General features: G+C 38.8%; 1 protein-coding gene across 1 annotated transcript in view; it reads left to right on the plus strand.

The window, feature by feature from the left end:
* The first annotated feature begins 201 nt into the window (after positions 1-201).
* The window catches only part of OCA2 (OCA2 melanosomal transmembrane protein), a 192,084-nt gene continuing 168,322 nt past the window's right edge, over positions 202-23,963 (plus strand). The window contains exon 1 of the mRNA XM_013954085.2: positions 202-473. Coding sequence (XP_013809539.1) covers positions 202-473 — 272 coding nt within the window. The remainder of the gene's footprint in view (positions 474-23,963) is intronic.

Consider the following 23,963-nt stretch of genomic DNA (forward strand, 5'->3'; position numbering starts at 1 on the left):
TGAATTGTCAAGAGGTTTAAAATGTTGGAATTATTCCTGGTGGAAATAGACCAACAAAAGAAATATCCAAAGGCGCATGAAAAATCTTCAGCTTGGGATTTTGGTCCAACATGCTTGTATCAAAGCAAATACTGAGTCAGTTCCATTTAGTTCTAATATGTTTGTTTTCACTTTCTTTAGGAGAAAAAAACCCAGGGACAGATGTACCTGGATAACAAGGATAACAGTACGATTTCTAGAAAACAAGAGATGGAGCTGAATCAGACATCTCCTTCACATCACACCAGTCTAACTGCAAAGGTGGCAGCCAAACCAGTGACCAGAAGTTGCAACGATCTGCGGCTATTAAAAGAATATCATGGCATGGTAGTGGCTCTCGGAGAGCCACAGACCCCCTGTGAAAATACAGCAATAGGGAATGATTGCTGCGTTGCACTGGGGAAGGATTTCACTCCTCTCCCCCTGCAGGAAAGGTAAGAATAAGGACAAACAGCATAATTTCCTCCTAATCCAAATTAATTTTTATTTCCTTGCTGAGCAGATGCATATTTTCATTAAGCGAATGTTGTTTCTACCAGGTGGAGAACAGGAAGCTTAATGGGACTTTGGAGCAGACTTAAGTACCTAAGGAGGGTCATGGATCATCAGATTTCTGAGCTAATCTCAGCTTTAATAGCAAACATGGGTCAATTTTGCTGTGTTTTCAAAATCAAACACCTGTTTTTTTTCCCTACTTGGTTGGGGGAAACAAAAGTGTCACAAAACACACAGAGCTAAAGCAGTTTTCATTTGCCACCCCATCTCTTCCAGGCAGCTGCATACCAATTTCCGAAGTGCATAATAAGGCCTTAAACTGCATCACTATGGCTCAGACTGGGAGCATAAAAATGATGCCACTAACACAGCCGCGACAATTACCACCACATCACAGTATCAAGCATACAAGGAGTGAACTCCGTGAGGAAAGAGGCAGGCTTGGGGTGGAGGGAGGGTTCATTTTTTTTCTGCTGCAACAGATCTTCTAAAAATCAGATATTCTACATGTAGATATTCAGAAATGTTTTGGAGACCTCGAAATATCATAGGTGACTCTTTAAACTTTTCTTGCTCATGTGCTCATTTTGCTAAACTGCTTTGCTACTGGGACCAAGCAACCCTTGCACCAGTAGCAATCACACTGTGTGGAAGGCATTGAGGATCACTCTAAACCATTTTTGGTAGTTTTAAAAATATGCAGAGGTGACTTGACAAAGTCTAAAGTGAGGGCCATGTTGTACCTAATCTGCACTGCTGCAGAACACAGGCCTTGAAACGCTGCCTATGGGTTCCTGCATCAGGCAAGATGACTTAACTGCAGTGATGAAGTAGAGTGCAAGCAAAATTGGCAGGACCTGATTCTGGAAACTCTGTTACACTGCTAGAAATCAGGAAAAGACATGGCAGATTTCAAGGCAGTTTAATGTTTAAATCAGGTCAGATTTTTTTATTGATTAAAATGAAATAATACCTAAATACAATTTATTTAAATACTTAATTAAAGTAGAGCAGAAGTGTAATTCAGCTCAGAATCCTGACTTAAGTCTTATCTGTAGCCATTTAGATTTTTCGTTTGAAGAACAGAATTTTCTTTTCATTTCTCTCCCTTGTCTTATGTGGTTCTCCATGGCAGTTTCCGTGTTGGTGGCAAGGTGACATCTTGGCTGCTCCCCATAGCTGTGGGCATGCTGGCCACATCCCTGCATTGCCGTACAGGGCCGAGATGTGCCCCGTGCTTCTGCAGGTCATTTAGAAGGAAATCTGTTTGTGCTGGGAGGAAAGGAGGTCTGGGGCATTTTGGCAGGTTCCCTCATCTGGGCAAGGGGGAACCAGGATAGACAAGTGAGCTTTGGCGTGCCTCTTCCCCACAGTATACGTGTGCCCTATAAATCTACGGTGAACCAAGTGAAGTGAACCAAAAGGTTCACCTGAACCAAGTTAAGTTTATGTGCGTTGAAGAGTATTACCATATAGCCTTTAGAATGAGAACTGGAAATCATTATGGCTATATTTTCCACATACTAAAAACAAACAAAAAAAAGTTGACAACTTGACCACAAAAGCCATATAAATCCTTTAAAAATGATTTTTAGGGTATTTGAGGATTTACTGTGTTGACTAACAGCTTTATGAGCAAAATCAAATCTTGTAGAAATTCTTCAGTTCAGCATGCGGCAGGGATGAGACTGAGCTGATGTCATCTTGTTTTGAAACAGCATGGTGAGTACAATGTATATGGGAGAATAGAAAGAAAGAAGGATGGGAAAGGGAAGGGCTGGGTCCATCTGGAACCACGACTTTTCTTTTGGGAAATCTCATGTATTTCTTGATAAAGATATGCTTAGTAGTCCTTTTAAGTGTCCTGTTAACTACCCAAACACAGGACTGAAAAATACAATCATATTCTCATGGACCAGCTCTTACCCTTCCTGCAAAAATTCTTCATGCTGTTTTTCAGTGGGTGATATTATTTTGTGCATCAGCTACAGGCAACTTATTGTGAACTTGTGAAATCACAGGAACTTATGAAAACACAGGAAATCATAGTCACAAGATCAGAGGTGGAAAATACTTACTAAATCACAGTGTGATTAAGCGCAAGTGCAAAAGTGCCTGCAAGTGCAAGCAGTACTTCCAAGTCTTTTGATAACATTGTTTTCCTATTAAGTAAAATGTAATCACTGTGAGTGATTCAAGAAAGGATGTACAATTAAATACCCACCCCCATGTCATCTTAAAGAATTGTGTATCTAATTTTTTATAGTAATATATTAGGAATTGGGAAAGGATCTCCTGAAATTTCTCCTCAGCTGATCTTTACCTCATTTGCTCCTCTGATATAATTGATTTTTTCACACGGAGATGAATCTTATCTGGCTCTTAGTGTGTATTTCAGCCAATGCACCTAAGGGGCAGTTTTAAACCAAGAGTTGGGTGACTTCAGTTAAAATATGATTCTGATCTGGGTTGACTCTGCTAGTAGAGCAACTGTCCTTAAATCAGTGGGACTACTCAATAAAATGCAGGTAAAACATGGATAAACCTTTGACAACTCACACCTTGTTTGATTAGTTTCAGTAGAATGACATTTAACTTTTAATGTTAATTGTTCTTATGCTTGCAAAAGAAAACTACTAAGGACTAAGAAAACAGGGGAGACCAAATCCTTTTTTTTGCATAAAAAGATTCACTAAACCGGCATGTCTGTATAGTTTGTTTTAATACAGCTATTTAACCTAAATTGCTGAATTATCTTTCAGGGATAAGATTCTCAGAGTCTCTAAATTGTTGAAATGTATGCTGAGACAAGACATTCCAAAGAATCTATTTAACAGAACAGAGGATTTATCTTGATCACTAAAACTGTCTTTAAGAAAATATTCTTGAATTAACTGGGGCCCTTTATTCAGGGAGATAGATGTCCACCATATACTTGACTGAATGTTTTAATTTGACTGCCAGGTAATCCTGCAGGTATTTTGTGGTCAGCGTGCACACTGTCTTATCCTGGCTCAAGGACCTGCCTGTCAAAACGTCTTCTCATTTACATCTCATATTGAAGAACAGTGTTATCTAACGAATCTTTTACTACATTGCCTTAGACTCCCTGGGCTCTGTATGAAGTCTGGATCACCCACTGTGGTCACTCTGATGACTTTGTTGTTCCTGAGTATCCTTCCTGCTGAAATAAGACTGTCAGCCTTCTCCTTAGGAACACTTTTCTTTCCATAGTGCTCATTGTAGGAAATGTAGGCATGTTTCTCAGAAGTGGACTACAAATTAGCTCCCAGGGAGTTCAGTGGGAATGCACCTGGCCTGGGTATATATTTACACAGAATATATACTTATATATTTCTATACTAGTATATTTATATATTAGTACATATTTATATACTACTATAGCATTTATATGACATAGTTTGCTCCATGGGAAATGCAGGCTTTAAATTGGCAAAATGCCAGTGAAGTCTAGATTTTGATTTTGTACTTCTCCTATTCTCCTCAGCCTTTAAACAATGGATTGATCAAGCTCTTTTTCATTACAGTTAACTCTTCCTTACAGGAAAGTGGCTTTTGCAGTCCATAGACATTGGTCCAAGTCACCTACCTGAGTCCCTTGACTTGCAGGAAGATTTTACACTGCTTTGTGGCAGCAGGGGCAATGTTGTTCAGGCTGGCCCTCACAAATTTCCAAAAGCTCAGGCTACTTCCTTCCATCATTTCTCAGTGGAGCTGTACTCATAAGCTGTCGTCACAGAGAAAGGCCCCTCAGTAGCCTTGATCTCATCATCAGCAGTGCTACTCCCACAGGAGATGCCTAATGACATGGCTTTGCATCAACAAAATCTGAAATTCTCCTTTATGAGCCTCAGAAAGGAGGCTGATGTCAGCTGTTTTTGGCCTGGGAATTAATGAGCCTCAAAGGCCACCTAGAAATTAGATGAACAGTAATCCTGTGTAACCAATTACTTGGAGATGATATTTAAGACTGTGTTACTGAAAAAGAGAAAGGCATTTTTTGGAATATAAAAGTGGTGGAAGAGTGGGTAATAGAGTAACTAGTCCCTGTGGCATTTATTTCACATTGCCCTTTTGGTCTCTTTTTTTCCTTGATGTAATTGCTGCCTATAACTGCTTTAGGTGATCAGATAATAACATTATCTTCTTAAAAAAAAGTTGGCAGTTGTGCATTCATTGTGCTGTGGACTTTTCAAGAGAAATGAGACTATAAAAGGAAGGTGATGAAACCAAGCCCTAGTGTTACTCCATTGAAGTTATATTTGGATGAAATTGGGACCTGGAATTTCCTGGTCATTTAATATAATAGTCTTCAGAAATCCTTTCTTTAACCTTTGTGCCTCATTAAGAAGATTCATCTCTGGGATAACAAAAAATAATCTAGTTTTTTGAAATCTGCTTGAATTTGTGTTTCATCAGGCAAAACTAATTCCCTCAGCATATTTCCATTCTCTCAGCTTCACTTATATAATGTTCACTTCTGTAAGAACAAATAAAAACTATCAGCCAAATCCAGCTCTTCCTTTCCACTGAATCTGTGATCTCAGGATCAGTAAAGAAATTGGTTTGCAATGAGTAGGTGAGTGAATTAAAAATGTCTTTTAAATTCTTTGGTCTGCACCAATCCAAAGGAAAGATTGCAAGCGTATTTCTGATTAGTTGGAGAAGCTGGGAGAAGATAAACTATTGTACAATGAAAAGTCAATATGAAAGTAAAGTTTAGGTGCGAGAGATTATAAATCTCAGGTTTGATTTTTAATTATGTTGATGTATTGCTACTTTTAAAGGACATTTATGAGACTTACAATAAGATGTCATGAAGACATGATTACTGTCTAAGTAAGTAAAATTTATGTGACAATTTAAAAGCTTCCTCAGACACAGGAAAAAGACTGAGGGAAAAATAGCTCAAGAACATTCAAAATACATTTTTATGTGTGTCCTAAGACTAATTTTGTTCTTTGGCAATTAGAATAAAACAGGATCTCTTCTATTCAGCAGTCCAGTAGGGAAGGTGGTCATTTTCACATAATAATTGTATGTTTGTGTAGGAACCATTCTGATTTTTCATGTTAATCATACAAACATTAGAGAAGACTCCAAGACAGAGAGAATGATTTCACAGCAAACCTCCACATACATCATTCTCATGTGGCTTCTGGTGATCTTGCTTGCTGTCTGAATGGTGGCAATTCTTGACTTTCTTTCTGTTTCTTATACGTAGTGAATGATTCTGAGCTTTGCTTCCCTGTGACGATATTTAAATGCTGTGTGGCTACAGTGAGCTATGTCACTACAGTGATATTAAAGAAGTTTTAAAGTCAAGGCTTTGCTAATTAATTTAATTCTGTCCATTTGATTTTGAATATGGTCTCTCATGCATCTCTTCCTAACATGGAAGTATGTGGTGACAATACAGCTTGTCATGAGCAAGCTGTGGGGTACATACAACTCCAAGGACTCTCTTAGTGCAGATTACAGGTCCCTGCTATTGCAGCCAGCATATCACAAAATCCCTTTCAAAAATGAATTTCTACTTCAAAAGAAGCAATAAACAGTTCTAGCATATCTTTGGCTTGAATGGTGGGAAGAATAAGAGAAACACAATATTATGTACAATAGGCAAATAAATAACTTAAGTATCAGAAGGTTCTGTTGTCCCCTTCTAAATATCTGTTAACTAGCTGTTCTCAGTTTAAAGGTTCCTGGAGAAAATATCTTGAAGAGATAAAGAAAGAAAGGAAACTTTATGGCGTAATTTAAGGAGAGTATTTGGCTTCATTTGAGCAGAAGATATGTGTGCAGCAAAAGAAGGATTTTAACTTTATTTTTTCTGTTAATGAAATATCCAGACACAGCCCACACTTATGATAAATTTCCCTTTGTTCAGATTTATTTAATTCTTCTATGGCAGTGTACTATTTATCATCTCAGTGCTTATTTATTGTAATTATTCACACTATCTCAAATTGGTCATGTGCTACAGTTCTTGTTGTACCATCAGCAGAATAAAACTATAACATTCCCATGTAGCCACTCAAATGTTTTGGATTCTGACACGACATTTTTGTAAATAAAAATCCACCAATATTCATTTTTGTTTCAAAGTGCAATGTTGAAAGAATTAGGGGCTACTAATTAAATACTTCACATTTTTTCCACTGTCGAGCTAAAAACTGAACTCAGTACTTAGTGAAAAATTTTCTGTGTACCAGCCTACAAAGATCAAATGTTTCAGCTGAGTCCCTGTGACATTGCACAAAACTGTCACATTTTGCAAGCAGCTGCTCTTTTCATAATGGTTAATAATATGGTTGTGTTGGGTTCTTCTTAGTTAGACCTCGTAGGCCAGTTGTGGAAAGATGCCAGTAACGACACGGTTCAATCCTCTTTGGGGTCTGACAGCTGTATCCTCCGTGTAAAACTCTTTTTAAATGGGAGAAGGCTTTTAAACATCAGCAATGATTTTTTACATTATAAGGTTGAAGGGTTAAGCCAAGCAGACAGTCAGACTTTGAAAAGAAATACGTTGTATAGAGACAATCACAGTTGAGCAGGAGGGCATGTAAGAGGATTATGCAGCTGATGTGAGGAGCTGCTATCAAATTAAGATGAAACAAACAACTCAACCACTCAGTTTCCTTCAGTGTAGCTTTTTCTTTGAAGGACTGTGTGTTCCATGTGCTTAGTTCCTAGTCAATGTGCTTGTATGAGGGTGGTAGCTCTGAAATATTAAATTATGAAAAGCAGAACTTTGCATTAGTAGGTGTCAAATGATACTAATTAATAACAGTTCAATTTTGCCCCCAGTTTTCTACCATGTAGGTGTCTCAAAGCTTTATATGAAGAAGAACAGATGAGTCTTTTCTGACAGTGATTAGGGAGAGAAAAACAAAACATTGGAAATCTGCAACCTTTTTACATGCATTACTGCATCAGCTGGACGTGCAAAGAAGATTAAAGAAGATGAGGGGAAGGAAGTGTCCTTATATGAATTCAGCAGTGAAAATCCTTGAGGGAGGACCAACTGAAGACTTTTCAACAATGCAGGCAAAATTGAACTTTGTTTCTCTAAGAGTGAGAGGCTGAAGTTTGGACAGGCTTAGCTCCTTCCAGCAAGGTAAAAGCAGTGGTGGGAAAAGAGGTGGATCTGATTTGCAGAGCTGTGAGGCACCACTAACAGGGAATCCGAGATTCTTTTGGATTCCGGGGTTAGTTGTACTGAACTTGAGAGATCATCACTTGTCAAGTGTGAGAATCTATTAGAGATAAGAGGTTGTAACAGAACTAAAAGTATAGCAAAGCTAGAAATACAATAGAACTGAAAATATATGTACATATCAGAGCTCTACAGTTAAATCATGGGTGCATGGTACAATGACCACTCTTGCCCTCTCCTTGAGGGCCACCCCTCTGGTGTAGTTTTCCCCAGATTCCCAAACGGGTGCACGGTACAGTGACCGCTCTTGCCCCTTATGGGCCACCCTTCCAGTAAAATTTTTCCCAGTTTCTCCTCACCATGCTGTTGACATCAGGGGCATCCCTGCTGATGGGTGGGTCCTTGGGTCTGCAGGCCAGCTGATGGTGGGTCCAAGTCTGCAACAAACATATGTGGAAGCATGGACTCCATCAGCATCTGCTCTTCATTCCAATAGGCATGTATAGAGACTGTAATTCCAGTTTATATATTAACTCACTTTGGTCAATAACTAAACACTCCAACCTTAATAGAACCAGATGCTTTGTCATTAGGAGCATCTTTTTGTTAATAAAAACCTAAAACCATGTAGACCATGACACCATGAAAACCTCATCTCTACAGAGATGCATATGTAGCACAGGTAGGATTCTGATGACAAATTCTGCATACAAGTAAATAAATTCCATTACACAAAAGGAAGCTGATGTCAATACTTAGTTTGGATGATCTCAAAGCATTATATGTATAACCTAAATCTCCCTGGATTCATACAGCATTGGCAGGTATGAAGAGCCAGAATTCTCTTTTCTCTATCCTGTCTGCCTGAATCTACAATATTTGCTGGGTTGACATGTCAAGAAAATTAAATGATTAGTCCTATTCTAAATTGTAAATAAATAGGTAGGTCTGTTACTGCTTTTGAGGTGGAGCTTTTGTGTGTTCTGTCTCCCAAACATCAGATTTTCAGATGAAGTAAAATATCAGAGGTCCAAAGACCTTAAGGGAGCTCTTTCAACTTTGTTGACAGACCAATATGTTCAAAACTGTGACTAACACCACACATATACATACAAACCATTATGACAAGCTATCATTCTCTTCTGCCAAAGATAGTCTGTCTTCTGACAAAATAGGCTAGCTGAAATATTTCCAGCTCTGTAATCCTCTTCAATACTGTTATACAACTACGAACAGATTTGTAATGGGTGCATGTTGCCATTTAACCTGTGGTTAAAAAGAATAGCTTTCTACAAGCTCATGTATAAAATTTTTACACTGAAATATTACTACTCCTTATGATTCCTGATTAGCTCATTTTTGAGCACAAACTACAATGTGCCAAGTAAATCTGAGGTGAAAAGGATGTCTAGAATGCACAAATCCTCTTGCGCCATTTCTGCAAAAAACATTTGGTCTTATTGCTCTGCTCTGAAAAGCACTGGGAGCCTCTCCATACAGTCCATAACAGAGCAGTTAGACATATTCTGTACATTGAAACATTTCCAAAGAAGCCAAGTGCTGGCAATTGATATAACAAAATTGTGTATTTGTGTAATAGTAGAACATAGCCCTGCTGTTTAGATTCCACAGTTAAAGACACATCAGACAAAAGAGAAGTACATTCCTGGTTACCCTCCTTCTGGATTTACCATTCCTTTTATCAGACATATTCACTAAATTCAGGTTCATGCTTTTCACCCTAAGAGCTTTACATGATGAAACAGCTGTCAATAAACTCCTGAAGAGGATTGCAGTTCACATGTCATTGACATGGCTGAGGAGGTAGCGTTGCTCCTATCACTCCTAGAAAGACTAGAGACCAAGGATATTTGAAGCTGCTTTTATTTCTCTGTTTTTCAAGCAATGGGAAAGAAAAAAACTACATAAAACCACAACACTGGCTGGCTGAAGTCACTGCAAAACATCTACCTACACAATTCAAGTAAGTGTATTAATTCAGGCTTACACTTCTTACAGTAAACTCCTCAACAGCGTATAACTTTCTTCTCAAACAGCAAATGCAATGCCTTGCCACACATACCAGTTCAATATAATTGCCCCCATGGCTTTATGACATAAATGCTTCCATACTAAAAAAGTAGTAGAACTTCACTTTAGGCAAAGGAATCCTTACAAAAATTCCCATCAATGATTCCAGGAAGTGAATGTAGATGGACTGAGTTTGCTGTCCTTACTGATGAGGACAGAAAGGGAATAGCTCAGCAAATACTAGTGAAACTTTCAACCTTTCACAGCTGCTTCTGAATAATGCTAATTCACAGCCAGTAGTGAGTCAATATCCTCTGTTGCATTTCTGAAAACTGTGAGTTACAGTGACTGCCAATCCTCTTGCTTTCTATTTCACCCTGCCCGAAAAAATTCATATAAAACATGTGCAAAGTGAAAAAACAACCCCAACAACAAATGCATTAATTCTGAATGTACCCAGTTCTGACAGGACCTGGCTCCAGCTCACTGTGCTGTCCTTGGCTTAGCTCTGGCCTGCAGCGGACAGAGCTCTACGTGGTCACTGACTCCTGCTGATCCATTAGCACAATTATTCCAAGTTGCCCTTGCAGTCCCATTAGTACCTATCAAACAGAGAATTGCTTGCTTGGTCACTGTCTGTAAGCATTTTGGTGACTCATTTATCAGCCTTTGCTGTATTTCAGAGAATAAATCACTTGAGCTCCTTACGAATAGCAGTTTTTGAAAAAAACCATATGACTTGCCAGACTACAGACTGTGATCCTATTTTTTTTCTAATTCACTAGCTAATTTCTTCCATCTGCACTTATCTATTTTTCCATCAGCTACATTCAATTTAACATGAACTTCAGTTCTTAAATGTATGACCACTCTACCCTGGAAATTTTTGCCATGGTTGAGAATGATTTCCTGTGCATCTAATACAAGAGGACAAACCACTCTCATGCTAATTATTTCTAATAGGAGAGACATTTAAAGTGTTGGGCAAACTGAAACATGTCTCTATCACCAGGTAGAACTGCAGTCTATAACATCTAACAATAAGGTATGCAAAAAGGAAAGGCATGAAAGGTACCTTTCTGTACCCTTTGCGATGCAGTTTTACTTTTGAGGTATGATGGCCTTCCATGTTTTTATCCTGCTTTCATGTCTTATTTTTTATTGAAAGATAGAATAGTAAGTACTCACTAGTGCAAGGTGTTCAGTGGAAGCAAAGAGTGCCATTAACTCTGCTGGTTAGTTTCAAGGTTAGGGAGCCATAATTTTCATCCTCTTTTGTTAACTGCAGCTTTTGGGGGAGTTAGGATATTTTATTGTAGCTGAGGATTGATCACATTAGAGTCTGGTTTACAACTACTGCATTAACTTGCTTTTATCTAACTCATTCCAAAGTTCACTACATGCTGGTCTCACCCCCTTTCACACTTTCAGCTTCCCCCAGTGTCTCTCTGTAGCCAAAAGCAAGGACTTGCATTCATCCTTCTCAATAGTTCTACTGTTGATCTCTCTCCTTCCAGATTCTTCTCCTTCCATCTGTGTCTGAGTCTCCTCTCCCCACTTCATGCTTAGCAGCAGTTCCCCAGTAGCCAGCCTGGGCAGAGGTTGGGGCGGTATTTTCTGGCAAATAGTCAACACGAACTAAGCTACCCCAGCTCTCACCTGACTACCCTGACTAGCAGCTAAGATGGTATCCTGAAAAATCCCTCCTCTTCTCTCCCTTGAGGCCATCCTGCTTTCAACAAAATAGTCACTGAAAAAAGGAGCAAGAGGAAAAGAGATATTCATATAATGTTGATTATCAGGAAACTGACTGAGAAAACAGAATACCTGAGTCACAGTTCTTCTCTCAACGGATGTTTCATTATTTATGGAAAAGTGAAAGAGCAAAACCAAAAATAAGAGTGCTTTGGAGCCTGGTGGGCCATGCACTTTTTCAAAAGTTGGGAGATGTGTGTTTAGGCTATCTCAGACCAGAGAGGGAATTGTACATCCATCTCCCACATTTTGAGTAAATGAATTAAAAATGGAATATTCAGCAAAAGGGTCACACCAGCATTACTTCTTTTTTGATTGGTCTGTGAAACCAAACTGCTCTTGTCCTGGGCTCTTTCCTCTTTTCCTGTGGAATTACAGTCTCTAAACATGCCTAGTGGAATGAAGAGCAGATGCTGATGGAGTCTGTGCTTCCTTGCTAAATCAATGGTCTTTTTGTTTTTTAGTTTAATATGGCTATACATTTTTGTCTTATGTTAAAATCTGATCTTTTAGGTCTGCCACGTGTTATGACATTTTTCTCTCCAGCCGATGCGTTTTCCTAATGCTTCTGGAGGAGCTAATTCCTGTGGCTTTTGTTCTTCCACTGTTCTGATTAACTTTCACATTGCGCAATACTAAAATTGTACAAAATGAAAGTTTTTCTGTGACAATGTGCTGTGGACCTCTGTTTCTCCTACATCTTTTCTGGGGCTTGTTTTTAAAACATTTCTTTGGAATTGTGAACTATGGCACCTAAGTGCCATGATTCAAGTGTAATGTCATCATTTGGGCTTTAAAGCTGTTATTTTTGTGTAGAGGAATAACCACTATTCCATGTTGATTCTGGAGGTGCAGAAGAGCTACCTATATGTTCCAGCTTTTAAGAACAATGTCCGGTTCTGGTCATTTTAGTTTCTCTCATCCTGTGCTCTTTCTTGTTACTTCACCTCACTGCTCCTCTGCCTTGAGTATCCACTTACCTTTCTTTTTCCATTTTTGTTTCCATGTTGCCAGAGTATCTCTCATTTTTCCTGCCATCTCACTCCTTACCAATAATTTCTTTTTGCATACTGCCTTTGCAGACTATGTTAAAAAGACATTTGTTAGTGTAGTGGCTGTTTGTCTTGGCGCCAGTTTCTGCAGTTATTTTATTCAAAAGATTTATGTGAGGAGCCGTGTTTTGTTAGCACTAAACTTGATCCAACTTTTAAGCTGCTGTCAGGCATCTGATGTGCATTCCAGGCTTCTTTTATTTGGCGGTGCTGTTGACTCAAGAGCACTGAACCTTTTTGATCCCTATGAGTTTATAATCAGATAGCTATGTAACTGTCTGGTCCGACACATAGCAAAGGACAAGCTTTGCTTTTTTTCACGAAAAGCCCTTTTCTCCCCAAGCTTTTTAAAATGTTAACAAGTGATGTTTTTGCTGAAAACTAATAGATTATTCAGGCACTGTATATCTCCTTGGAAAAAAAAAAAAAAAAACAACATTTGTAAACTTTCTTCTGTCTTTAACTGTTTAAATTAACTCTGTGTTCCACTGCATCTCTGCCATGATGGTACCAATAACAGATTCTTAATTTCAAATTTTCTGCTTTTGGAGATAGTCGTATCTTTCTTGCTTCTTTAATGGGATTCATTTCTAAGGACCTGCTGTTTTTTTCATCTCTTCGTACAGCAGCCTGGAGCCTTCAGCCTTAATAAAGGAAAGAAAACAGAAAGGGCTTGTGGTAACGGGTGGCTATGTCAGCATGGGGTTTCCCCTTTTCTGTGGATAATCTCTTGCTGGAGAATTATTTTTTTGTAGTCAGCAGCACTGACTCTTTCTTTTCCATTTTCTTTTTCTTTTGGAGAACAGAGTGAGGTTTTATTTATACAATCTCTTGTTTGGATGGACAGAAGTTTTCATGTGCATGGAAAGACTTATTATCTCTACAGCAGCTGAGCAGAATCCTACTTTTTTTTTATGGTGATCAATGTCCAGGTCTTATTTAGCTTTGGGAGGGTGCTTATTTATAGAACATTCATAACAAATGTTACGGTGTTCCTCATCAAGAATATGTCACGTCAGGAGCAAGATGGAACAAAACCGTTTTTGTGTGATTACAGAATAACCTAAGTGTTATTCTGTAAGGGCCAAAGGGAACACAATGTCTGAGCTGAGAGAATCTAGCATCTGTGTGACTGGGGGTAAAGAAATACCTCACTGAATCAAGAAATATGATGTATAGTATAACTGTGCTGCTAGGACAAAGCCATTTGCCAAATAGGAACCTGAAAAACATATCTTTGTTTTGTTGGCTTTTCAGTGCATAGTAGTATGTTCTTACCTGCAGAATGATTACAGCTTAAATCAGGAGGAAAGCAAGCTGAAATGGTGTCCTTATTCTTTTCTTTTGTCATCAATCCCCCTGCTTTCAGGGGGAAACTTGCAGAATATACATTTGCATGCTACTCTGCACACAATTTCTTTGGAATGCATAATTTACAACCCTTCCTATTTTTTTGAAAATCTAAGTTGGCTGTGTTTATGGACTCAGATCTTGTGTTTCAAATTCCTCTTCCATTGGCGCGGAATCAGGAATCTATGTTTTAGACCTGCATATTTACATAAATTAGATAGCTCCCTCTCTGACATTGTAGCCTTGAGGTCCCTATAGATATCTGAGTCCTTTAAAGAGCCCTAGTAGCAAAATAGAACCCAATACTGTAGAATGAATTTCCTGAGGCTTGGAAACTACTTATGTTAATATGCTACCATGCTTTCGGTGAAGAGTGATTACGAGGAAGAGCCATGTCTTTATGAGACAAAATTGCACTTATTCTTTTTATTTCAGGGAATATTCTCCAAATGTTAAGAGCAAATAGCATATTATAATCACCCATGTTTTAATTCTGTCTAGTTTCTTCAGTTTGTTCCTCAGGGTTTTTCACTGCTTTTAAAATAATTTAAAAATAGCTCTGACTGATATAACTCAAAGCTGAATGAAATGACCAGTGACTTGGTTTCGCTCTCTATTTCAAATTACTTGTTAGAGAGTTGTGAAGAAATCATGTTTGGAAGGACTTGTCCATAGTTCTTTGTATTTCTAATCAACACAATAACTTCTGGTGAAAAATCTTCTATGCCAAAGATAGTATTTAGTCTGATATCAAATAAAAATTGCATGAAAGAAGAGGCACAAAAATCTGCACACTGTAATTATATATTATTTAGTATACAAATCTTTCTGTTATCTCAAAGTTAGTTATCCAGGTTCCTTGAATAGTCAAGATGAGGGATGGAGAGGATGAATATGATTTGGAGAGCTCTCTCCATCACCAGGGACTTTAACTATCCTAGGACAGACTTTTAGATGGCAAAAGTTACATGAATAACTTCTTTAATGACTTATGCTCAGCCAGAGGCTGAAAAGGAAATCTAATACTTCCATTATAATTAAAAAGTGTTAAAAGATTAAATATAATGGAAGGACTTCCATTATAGTGAGAAAATACCCATTATTTTATCAGCTTGATACTGTTATTTCAGTATATAATAGCTGTATAGCCCTCTAAATGATTTCTTAATCTTAAAATTTAACAGTTGTTTCTTCTCTGCCTATTCTGAGTAGTGTCTCAAGTCCTAGCTTTGGAGAGAATTTTAGCATTTTATGCTAAAAATGGGTCCTGGGCAATCTGCTGAGATCAGGAGCTACATAAATGAGTTATAATGTAATAACTTCTGAGAACCCAAATTTTCACCAAATATAAGGCTGGGTTCTTGAGCTCTCCTTGTTCAATTAAAAGGTACCACAGCTGTGCATTTCATTTTACAGTGACCAAAGGACAAAATACAAGTCCCAGAAAGCTTACAATAGTGGTGATACAGCATATATTTTTTTAAACAAAGCTTGATTTGGTAGGAATTTGAACATTTTAAGCCACACTGTGGCCTGCTGCTTGTCTTCAACTCCCCCTGCCCCTTCCACCCCTCTCCAGGCACAGAAGCCAGTCACACTTTTTTCACATTGTTAATGTTTTTTTTTTTGTACAGCTGTCACCTGTCTGGCTTTTTTTTTTGACTTTAAGCAATGAAGTCACTCTGTTTTTAGTGACAAAGTTACTTTTTCTCTCCAAAGGTTACAGGTATGAATAATGTTCTCTCCAAATTATTGAAATGAAATGTATGGAACAGCAATTCTTAATTAAAAGCTTTAAAAAGAAAAATAGTTTCTTTATGATTTCATCTTCAAGTATAGCTCCCTAATTACTCTTTTCAGTCTCCAAAGCTGGGGTGAGTGGCATATGAAACAAAATTATATGAGTATGCAAGGCCAGAAGCATAATTACATGTGGCAGCTTGTCAGTACATTGCTTGGATTAAGGAAAATTGTATCAAAATAGTTCTGCCTCATCATTCTGCAGAAAAGTATTTCCTCATCTGGGAAGTGCCCAGTGGTCTTCTAACAGTGCTTCCTTTCTGATCATCTGTAAATTCAGCCAGTCTGACAGTGACTCTTCATACTTTAATGTATATTCCCCAAAGTCTTTGAGAGTACAACGTTGTATCACTACAGGGATTAAGAATAACATTGTGCCGAGATGGCCACAATGTCCAGCTGTTTCTCAGAGCTGTCCTTCTGTTCATGTTCCCATCATTGCAGTGCCACAAATCTGCCTCTATAAGAGAGTCTGGGCAGATATAATATTTTTAAAATATAAATTGTGACCACTTTCTTTTAACTTTTGAGATTCTTGGAATTGCCTCACAGATTTAGATATGCCCCCCCACCCCAATTTGTCATAAATTTGAGTTAGCATCAGAGTTGGTTAAACTAAAAGCCAGTAGTGAATGCCAAAAAGAAATGCTGGCATTTAAAAGCCATGCTTGCAGAAAATGCTACAGCATTACAAGTGCAGCCATGCTCAAAATGTTGCCAGTAAATTGCCTTCATATAGCAGATTCATTTTTCAATGTGTCCTGCACCATTTGCGAATATTATTTTGTAGCAGGTTATCTGTGTGATCCATAGAGAAATGGACTTTGGGGAATTTGGACCACTCCCAATACTGCTGCCTACTTCAAACTTGCAGCTTGTTGGCAGTCACCAACAGCTAAACTGTGTTGGCAGCATCCGCTCCTGAAATGTGTTTTCACTTTCAGACTCTCTGCAGTTTTTGTCTGCTTTCTCCTATTGCTTTCCAGTTTTCTTTGCTGAAGCAGAAAATGGAGAGGAGGGAACAGCCTCTGTGCCTTCTTAGTACAACTTCTCAGTCCTTCAAAGGATGGTTGCTTGCTCAGCTCCCCTCTTCCTCCCTTGGGGACGCCAGCCCTTTTGGTGCCCTGGTACCAGGGCAGAGAAAGTATGGAAAAGCTTAGTCCTCCTACACTGAGCTAGAACAGCTTCTGAGCAACTTATTTCAGACTCACCCAGTCAGGAGCGGTGTTGGTCTCTCTAAGTAGTTAATCACATCCTGATGTCTTGATGAAGACATCCCCTGACAGAAGCAGGCAAAGAATTTGGGGGAAAAGAAGCCACTGAAGTTCTGAAAGTATCTGAAAATTTCATTTTTTGGTGAAGTATGATAATGCTACAAAGCCTTATTTGATTAAAAAAAAAAAAAAAAAGAAAAAATGAAGTGTTCTATTTGCTTAGCTGTTTCTGAACTTAAAATTGCCCTAATTTTTTGAATAGCAGAATATGGAACAAATAAAGGAAGTGAGACCACTAGCATATCCTCTTTTGGGACATGTTCTCCCCCACCCCAGATCCAGCAGCTCATTTGTAAGTTTGAAGAAATGAATGAAGCAAGCACATTAGGTAGGACCCGTATAAGGGTCCATCTCGGACAGGCTCAGCACACTTTTCACTGCATCTTTCTTATGCATGTTCTTAATTTGTCTGGAGACTTGGCTGTGGCAAGGTACGTCTCAACATGAGCCCTACCAGTTGGCTGCGCCTGGTCTAGTGTCTTGCTGTCAGGTGGTGCCAATGCTGCAATCCTCTGGAGAATCCTATAGTCCCTCCTAAAAGAAAATTAGGAAAGTCAAAGAGAAAATCTGTCTGTATTAAGTAATGCTTTCATTGCTAAATTTTTCTGACATCTTAATGGTGCATGCTTTTAAAGGGTCAAGGGGTTATGTGGTGATTTAGTTGAAACTACATAAAGCAGTCATCAGAAAATATCTGGAGCCTGTTTAGAGATATGAGCTCTGGAGACTTTGATCCTTCCCTTGACTCTTAGTGTATCAGTTGACCATATTTCATTTGTGATGGGTAATCTTAACAGTTCCCCTGTGATGTGCTGCCACTGAGGATACATCATGACAGTGTTGTGTCTGTGTGTCAGCACATACAGATCATGATGTTCATAGACGTATGCATACAGCTGCTTAGTATACAGTACAACATTGCTTTTTAAATGTTTAAAAGCTGAATGCTCAATTTGTACCATGTAACCATTGTCCACAAGTGGATTTTATTAGATAGATACTGACACCAAATCTGGGTGGAGGAATGTATTTTAAGATGCAGTCTAATACTGCCGTGGGCTTTTTTTTGTTGTTGTTGTTTGGTTGTTTTTTCTAGTAAAAACCTCTCTGCTTTTCAATTTAATTTTAATTCATGCTTGTTTACAATTATGATAATAACAATTAGTTCAGTACATGTGATCTAGTGTGAGGATAAATATTCTGTGTTCAGGGAAGCTGGTGCTTCCTAAATAAGGCTAAATTAAAATGTAAAACTCATAAATTAAAGTCCTACAATTGCTACCAGACTCCTGCATGATTAATTAACTCTCTGACATTCTAACTCAGGTCTTCTCCTCTAGGAAACTTTGCCTAAAATTTTACCGACTTTGTTATAATCCCTTGGCTCTGTTGTATTCCTGGACTTTCATTCAGGGGCAACCTCACATTTGTAATGATTTTACTGACTACCAATTCAAGGAAACAGGCTAACCTTTTTCCTGAAGAGATTCTGTTTTTAATGTTTTATGTAGCGAAATTTTCAATAAGATATGTTCAAAATTGTTGATGTTCTTGCGCAATATATATGCTTGTATATTCACCTCTTCTTCAATTCTGACCAACTCCTTTCTGTAGAAGTGAGAATTATTGCTTTCTGTTGTCATAGAAATAGCTCTTTTACTGATACTTGTGTGCATGACTTAGCATATGGCAGATGAAGCATTATATTAACCGGTGCTTTTTATTATAGGGAGTGAAAACCTAATGCATTGTGTGGCATGATTAATCTTTTCAATATAAGGCTAAATAACAGGCTCCAGCCAAACCTAGAAATTATTTTAAGTGTTTGCCAGCTAACTTAAGTGAGTGTGTGCTTTCCCTTCCTTAGGCTCCTGTAGGATGTTTGCTTCTCTTGGTGTCCTCTGCTTTAGGGTATTCAGGCTTGAAAGCTTGTTTATTGCTGTACAACGTTTCCTACAACAACATCTTCCCTTATCTTTTTCTTTTTTCTTCTTTTAAATGTAATGCTTAATCATTCTAGGAAAGACCTGAAAAGTCTGTGTTCACATGGCATGTGTGCACGTCTGGTGCTCAAGGGCAGGAGCTGAGTTCTTTTAGTGGATTTGATCCAAAGCCCTCTGACAACTTTGGGAATAATCACCTGCACTTAATGGGAAACACTGGTTTGTTGGAGGTGGAACCTACAGTGCTCTTCAGCCACCTACACTGAGTAATGTCTGAGGAATTGTCAGCCCATCAGTGGGAATAACCGTATTTTCTCACACTCCTTCCTTTTTCCTCCTGCCCTCCCCATATTCTCCATGTGGCCAGTATGGCAGAGGGAGCTTGCCTCTCCTTATATTGTCCAAGTGAGTTTTGGAGGTTGAAGGTCATGTTTCTGTTGTACAGCTTTACAGAAGAGGTACAAGCACCACCAAAAGAACCTGAATGTTGCTCGTGCCTGGGAGCTGCAGCACATCCATAGATTGTGGGAGCTTCTGCCTAGATGCCCTGAACTTGCATTTGGACCCTCATATTTTTAGGTGCTGTGGATGGGATTCTTCTCCAACTGCTCTGTCAGAGAGCTGGAGTTTCATCTGCGGACACCTTTATGACTTGGCAGAACCTGCTGTATTGTCTGTGAGGTGAACAGCTCTCCTATGATGCTGGTCGATCTTCTGGGTTACTATGGAAACAGTCAGAAATTGTAATTGCTTGAAAGATTAATGATAGGAGAATATGACTTTGACTGCAAGTAACCAGCTCAAAAACCACATTGCTTCCTCAGAACAAACCTATACTCCTATGGACAGAGCCAAAATCTGTATAAACTACTTTCACAGCAGTAGCCAAGTGGTTAAGAACACAATCTTCTGTTTGAAAGACTTCTCTTAATGAAGAAAACAGGCCCAGCTGTACTGAATGTGAGAATGAATGTGACCAGAGCTGTGGCTGTGCAGGAGGCAGGTCATAGTCTTCTTTTTCTAACAGCAGTGTAACACGGATCTTTCCACATGAGTGGTGCTTTGCAAGTCATTGAAGAAATCATTGTCAAGTATTTTTTTTTTAGCTTTTGACTGTTTAGTTGCTTTCCCATTGATTGTAATGGTGACTCAGAAAATGTTTCTACAGATGTGTTAATTATTTTTATTTTCTCCCATCACTTTTGAATCAAAGTGAAATGGGAATGCTAATTTTTTTGTGTGGAGATCTATATGTATACCTCCATACAAAAGTATACGTATAAAAATGCAAGTATTTCATGCCTCTTCTAATATTTTATGTATAAAATGCTAATGATTTTTAACTCTGAATGAGAGAAGAATAGTGAACACAGTTGGTGTCCAGCTTACTAGCTCCTCATGTGCACTTAGTGTAAATTCAGACCAGTCTTCTGATCCTAAAAGTGTGTCTATCCATAACGGGCTGATGACTTGAACTGGTGATTAGCTCCTTGGTGGTGTTGCTGAATTGCTCAGTAGAGATAGATTGCACTCCATTCTAGCATGTAGATATGCTAAGTTTCAAGCTTTTTTGGTCATGAAGATAAGTAACATTCAGAATGTATACTGATCCCAGGTTTTGAAAAGTATCCAAGCAGTCCTTCCTGGAAAAGAAACCACTGTGATGCAGTCATAATTGCCAGTCAGTTGCAGGGCTGAGGAGTAACTAGAATGATGTTGATAGTTTTTTGACCACTGCACACTCGCTTCTCTAAAGCCAGAGGGTTTTGGGGCCTTCCTGGATTTTACTTGCGGAAGATCTCTGTTATCTTTTAATGAAGTGGATGACCAAATCCTGAGATAGCACCTCTGTAGGTAAGGCACAAAGGCACTTGCGTTAGGCTCTCCATTCAGGGATCACTTTCATTTCTATAATTTGTGCTATTGTTTCATGATATTTTTTTTCAAATTTTCTTGAGCTTTCTGCTGTCAAGATTCTTTTATATCCTAATTGGCTTTATTGTTTATATTACTGTCATTCTCTAATTAGAGTCATCACATCACTGGGGAGTTGAGGATCTTCTACTTTTTCCTCTAATTACTCTTGTTTTGTCAAGCCTGGCTGTTTCCTGCTGCTTATTCTTGTCTGTGTGTTCCTACTGTCTGCAAATTGATGTTGTCATGTACTAACGGTTTTCACTTTATCTGAAGACCTTTTTCAGTTTTACTGATTTGGCCATTCTTGGCAGTCGGTGAAACCCTATAGTCCCATTTAAAGGTGGCAAGACCGATACCAGTAAGTGGGGATAACAAATGCACAAAGGAAAGTGAGGTTGATGTCTTTAAACATCCTTCTGGATTCATCACTTAGGATCGATCCCTTCAGACACCTTCCACAATACCTTTATTGTCTCTTTTTGGTTGCATTTGCTGCTATTGTTCAGCACGCTGGTTACTCATTTACACTAGTGATGAAGACTTTGCGCTCTGGAACGTGGAGCAGAATACATCAACTCTGGTATGTCTTTAGTGCAGCTGAAAGTGTGTCCGCTCAAGTATTTCTACACAAACTTCCAATTTTGAGCATTATGAACAAGTATCTGTAATTCAGCTGAGTAGTCAAAAGTTAGTTACTGGGTCCAAAATAGTTTCTAAATTAATTTTTACAAATTTGCATGTGGCTACCAAGCAAGTCTTCACACAGAGACGCCATGAGCTGCTGCACAGTCCCCTGCTTTCCTTCCTCCGCGTGAGAGAAGTAAGCGGTGTGAGGGGTGCCTGCCCTGCTCTCCCCACAGAAGTGGGTGCCAGGGGAGGGACATGGCACGTTTGCGGTGACCCCTGAGGTTGGGGAATGTCCAAATTTGCTCTGGCCCTGCATCACATGCTTTTTGCATTTCCTTGGCTAAGCCCCTTGGTGCCCAGGGGGCAGCCTGCAGGGTGCCATGCATGTGCCAGCCATCTGCGTGGGAGGAGGAAGCGTGGCCCCAGCGGTGAATGAAGCTCACTAAATCTGTGCCTGGCCCTTGGTAGGGGAAGCAGTCACTGCCTAAAGCAGAATGGCCCTATTCAAAAGAGAAAAGGACCGACTTCATTATGTTAGAATAATCTGCATTTTGGGACTTACACTTGAACATGTCTTCATTGGTTTCAGTGGTACTATGAAGGTAGAATGTTCACTGCACCCTTCAGGTTATTAGAGAAGAAATTGTGAGAATTTCTGGGTTTTAGGTATTTGTTACTCAAGTAGTAGGAGACTGCTACTGCCTGCTAATCCTGCAGCATCTTGTATTGTCTGTGTCCATATGTTTACTTTTTAATATTAACAGAATTGTCAGTTTATGTACATATTTATCTAGCCCAAAGCAGTGTTGGTAACTGTTAATTAGAAGAAGAAAATGGAATTTTTTGTAGAAAGATTTCTGGCTACTAATCTTAGATTTTGCACATGCCCTAGGAGCGGGCATGCAAGCAGAAAAGTAAGTCCAGAAGGGTTAATGGCATGTGCAATGCAAGGTGAGATCAGAGCAATATAAAATATATACTTTTTGGAACCTTTTTTGTGCAGCAAGTAGCACTATTTTGTTTAACAGCAGAAATGGCTAATCAGTCTTCATGAGAGTTACATTTCTGAATGTATAAATTCATTGTCCACCATTAGAATTTTTATTAAATGTGTCTTTTCAAATGTAGTGGAATGCTAGAATTAGTCAGAAGTATATCAGTAATGCTCAATGAGCCTACACTTAAAACATAGATCTGATTTTCTAAAAGCTCTAGGTAATCTTTTACATCTAAGGCTATGATAAGATTAAATTAGCACATGCTTTAAAATACAAGGATTTCTCTGCTTAAACTTCTGATATGAGCGATATTTTCTCCTATTTCAAAACGGGAATGCTTGAATAGCTTCAGTCATCTCTTGTGAGCAATCATCTCTTCACAGATGAAGTGTCAGTGCAATCTAGCACCTGAATTCTAATCTGTCTAACATCTGACCTGAGGTACCAGATAATTCAGTTTCTCTAACATTTCATTCTCTTTTGCTGAGATTGCAAACACAGTGCTTACAGAAGAGTTTGAATGAGAGGTGTGGCCACTCAAGGCTGAAATAACCATACTCATTTGCTACACAGGTAGCATGGCCTCTGAATCATAACAGAGGATCACTACTAACTGGCAAACTGAAGCAGTAACTGAAGGTTTTAGTTTTACGAAGCCTGAGTTCCCACTTACCTCTACCCATTGCAAGTAATTTGACTATCCTCCATCGTGATATTAAGTTAAATATACATACCCTTTTCTTTGGACTGGTCTTATATTTAAAAGACTGTATTACTCATCATCCTTGAATATTTGTTTGTTAGTCTGTGGTTTTATAATTCTAGCAATAGCAAATGACATTTAAGGTTTCCATGGAATTCCTGTCACCATCACATCTAAGTGTCTCCAGGAATAGTTAATCTGTGTATTGATTGTATGTGTAGCACATCTCTTCAGGACTTTCTGGTGGTGGATGGCCTCAGTTATGAATGAAATGCATTTGTGTGTGTCTGAATAATGGTCATTATGATTGAAAATGTTTTTGGAAGAACCAGATCTTACAGATGCTCTAATGGCTCAGCGAGTTTCTTTCTCCCAGAAACTTATCCCAAAGCTAGACCCCCTTGATTGTGATTGATCCTCTTCAGCTGTTTCTTAAGCTCTGGGATCTATATTTTAAGAAAAAGACTCTTAGCAATGCTAAACTGCAATATGGCAAAACATAGCTTACTATCAGTTAATTATCTGGTTAATCAGCAGGGCCAAGACCTGATAGAAACTGTGTGGAAGTGTTCATGCCTCAGGAATGAGGAACTTGCAGCTACCTATGACAATAGGGATGGAGGCTGACTTGTCCTGCCCAGGCTGCAGTGCCCTTTTATTGCTTCTGCTCGCAACTTCAGATTTGGTGAACTACAATTATTGGTTTAAGAGTGACATGGATTTTGGGGCAAGGTTCTTCTGTGGGTCAGAGAATTTGCAGACTGTGGGTGGCAAAGGGGGAAGATATTTTCCACAAAGT

Source organism: Apteryx mantelli, chromosome 1 (genome assembly GCF_036417845.1).
Source record: "Apteryx mantelli isolate bAptMan1 chromosome 1, bAptMan1.hap1, whole genome shotgun sequence".
Lineage (NCBI taxonomy): Eukaryota > Metazoa > Chordata > Aves > Apterygiformes > Apterygidae > Apteryx > Apteryx mantelli.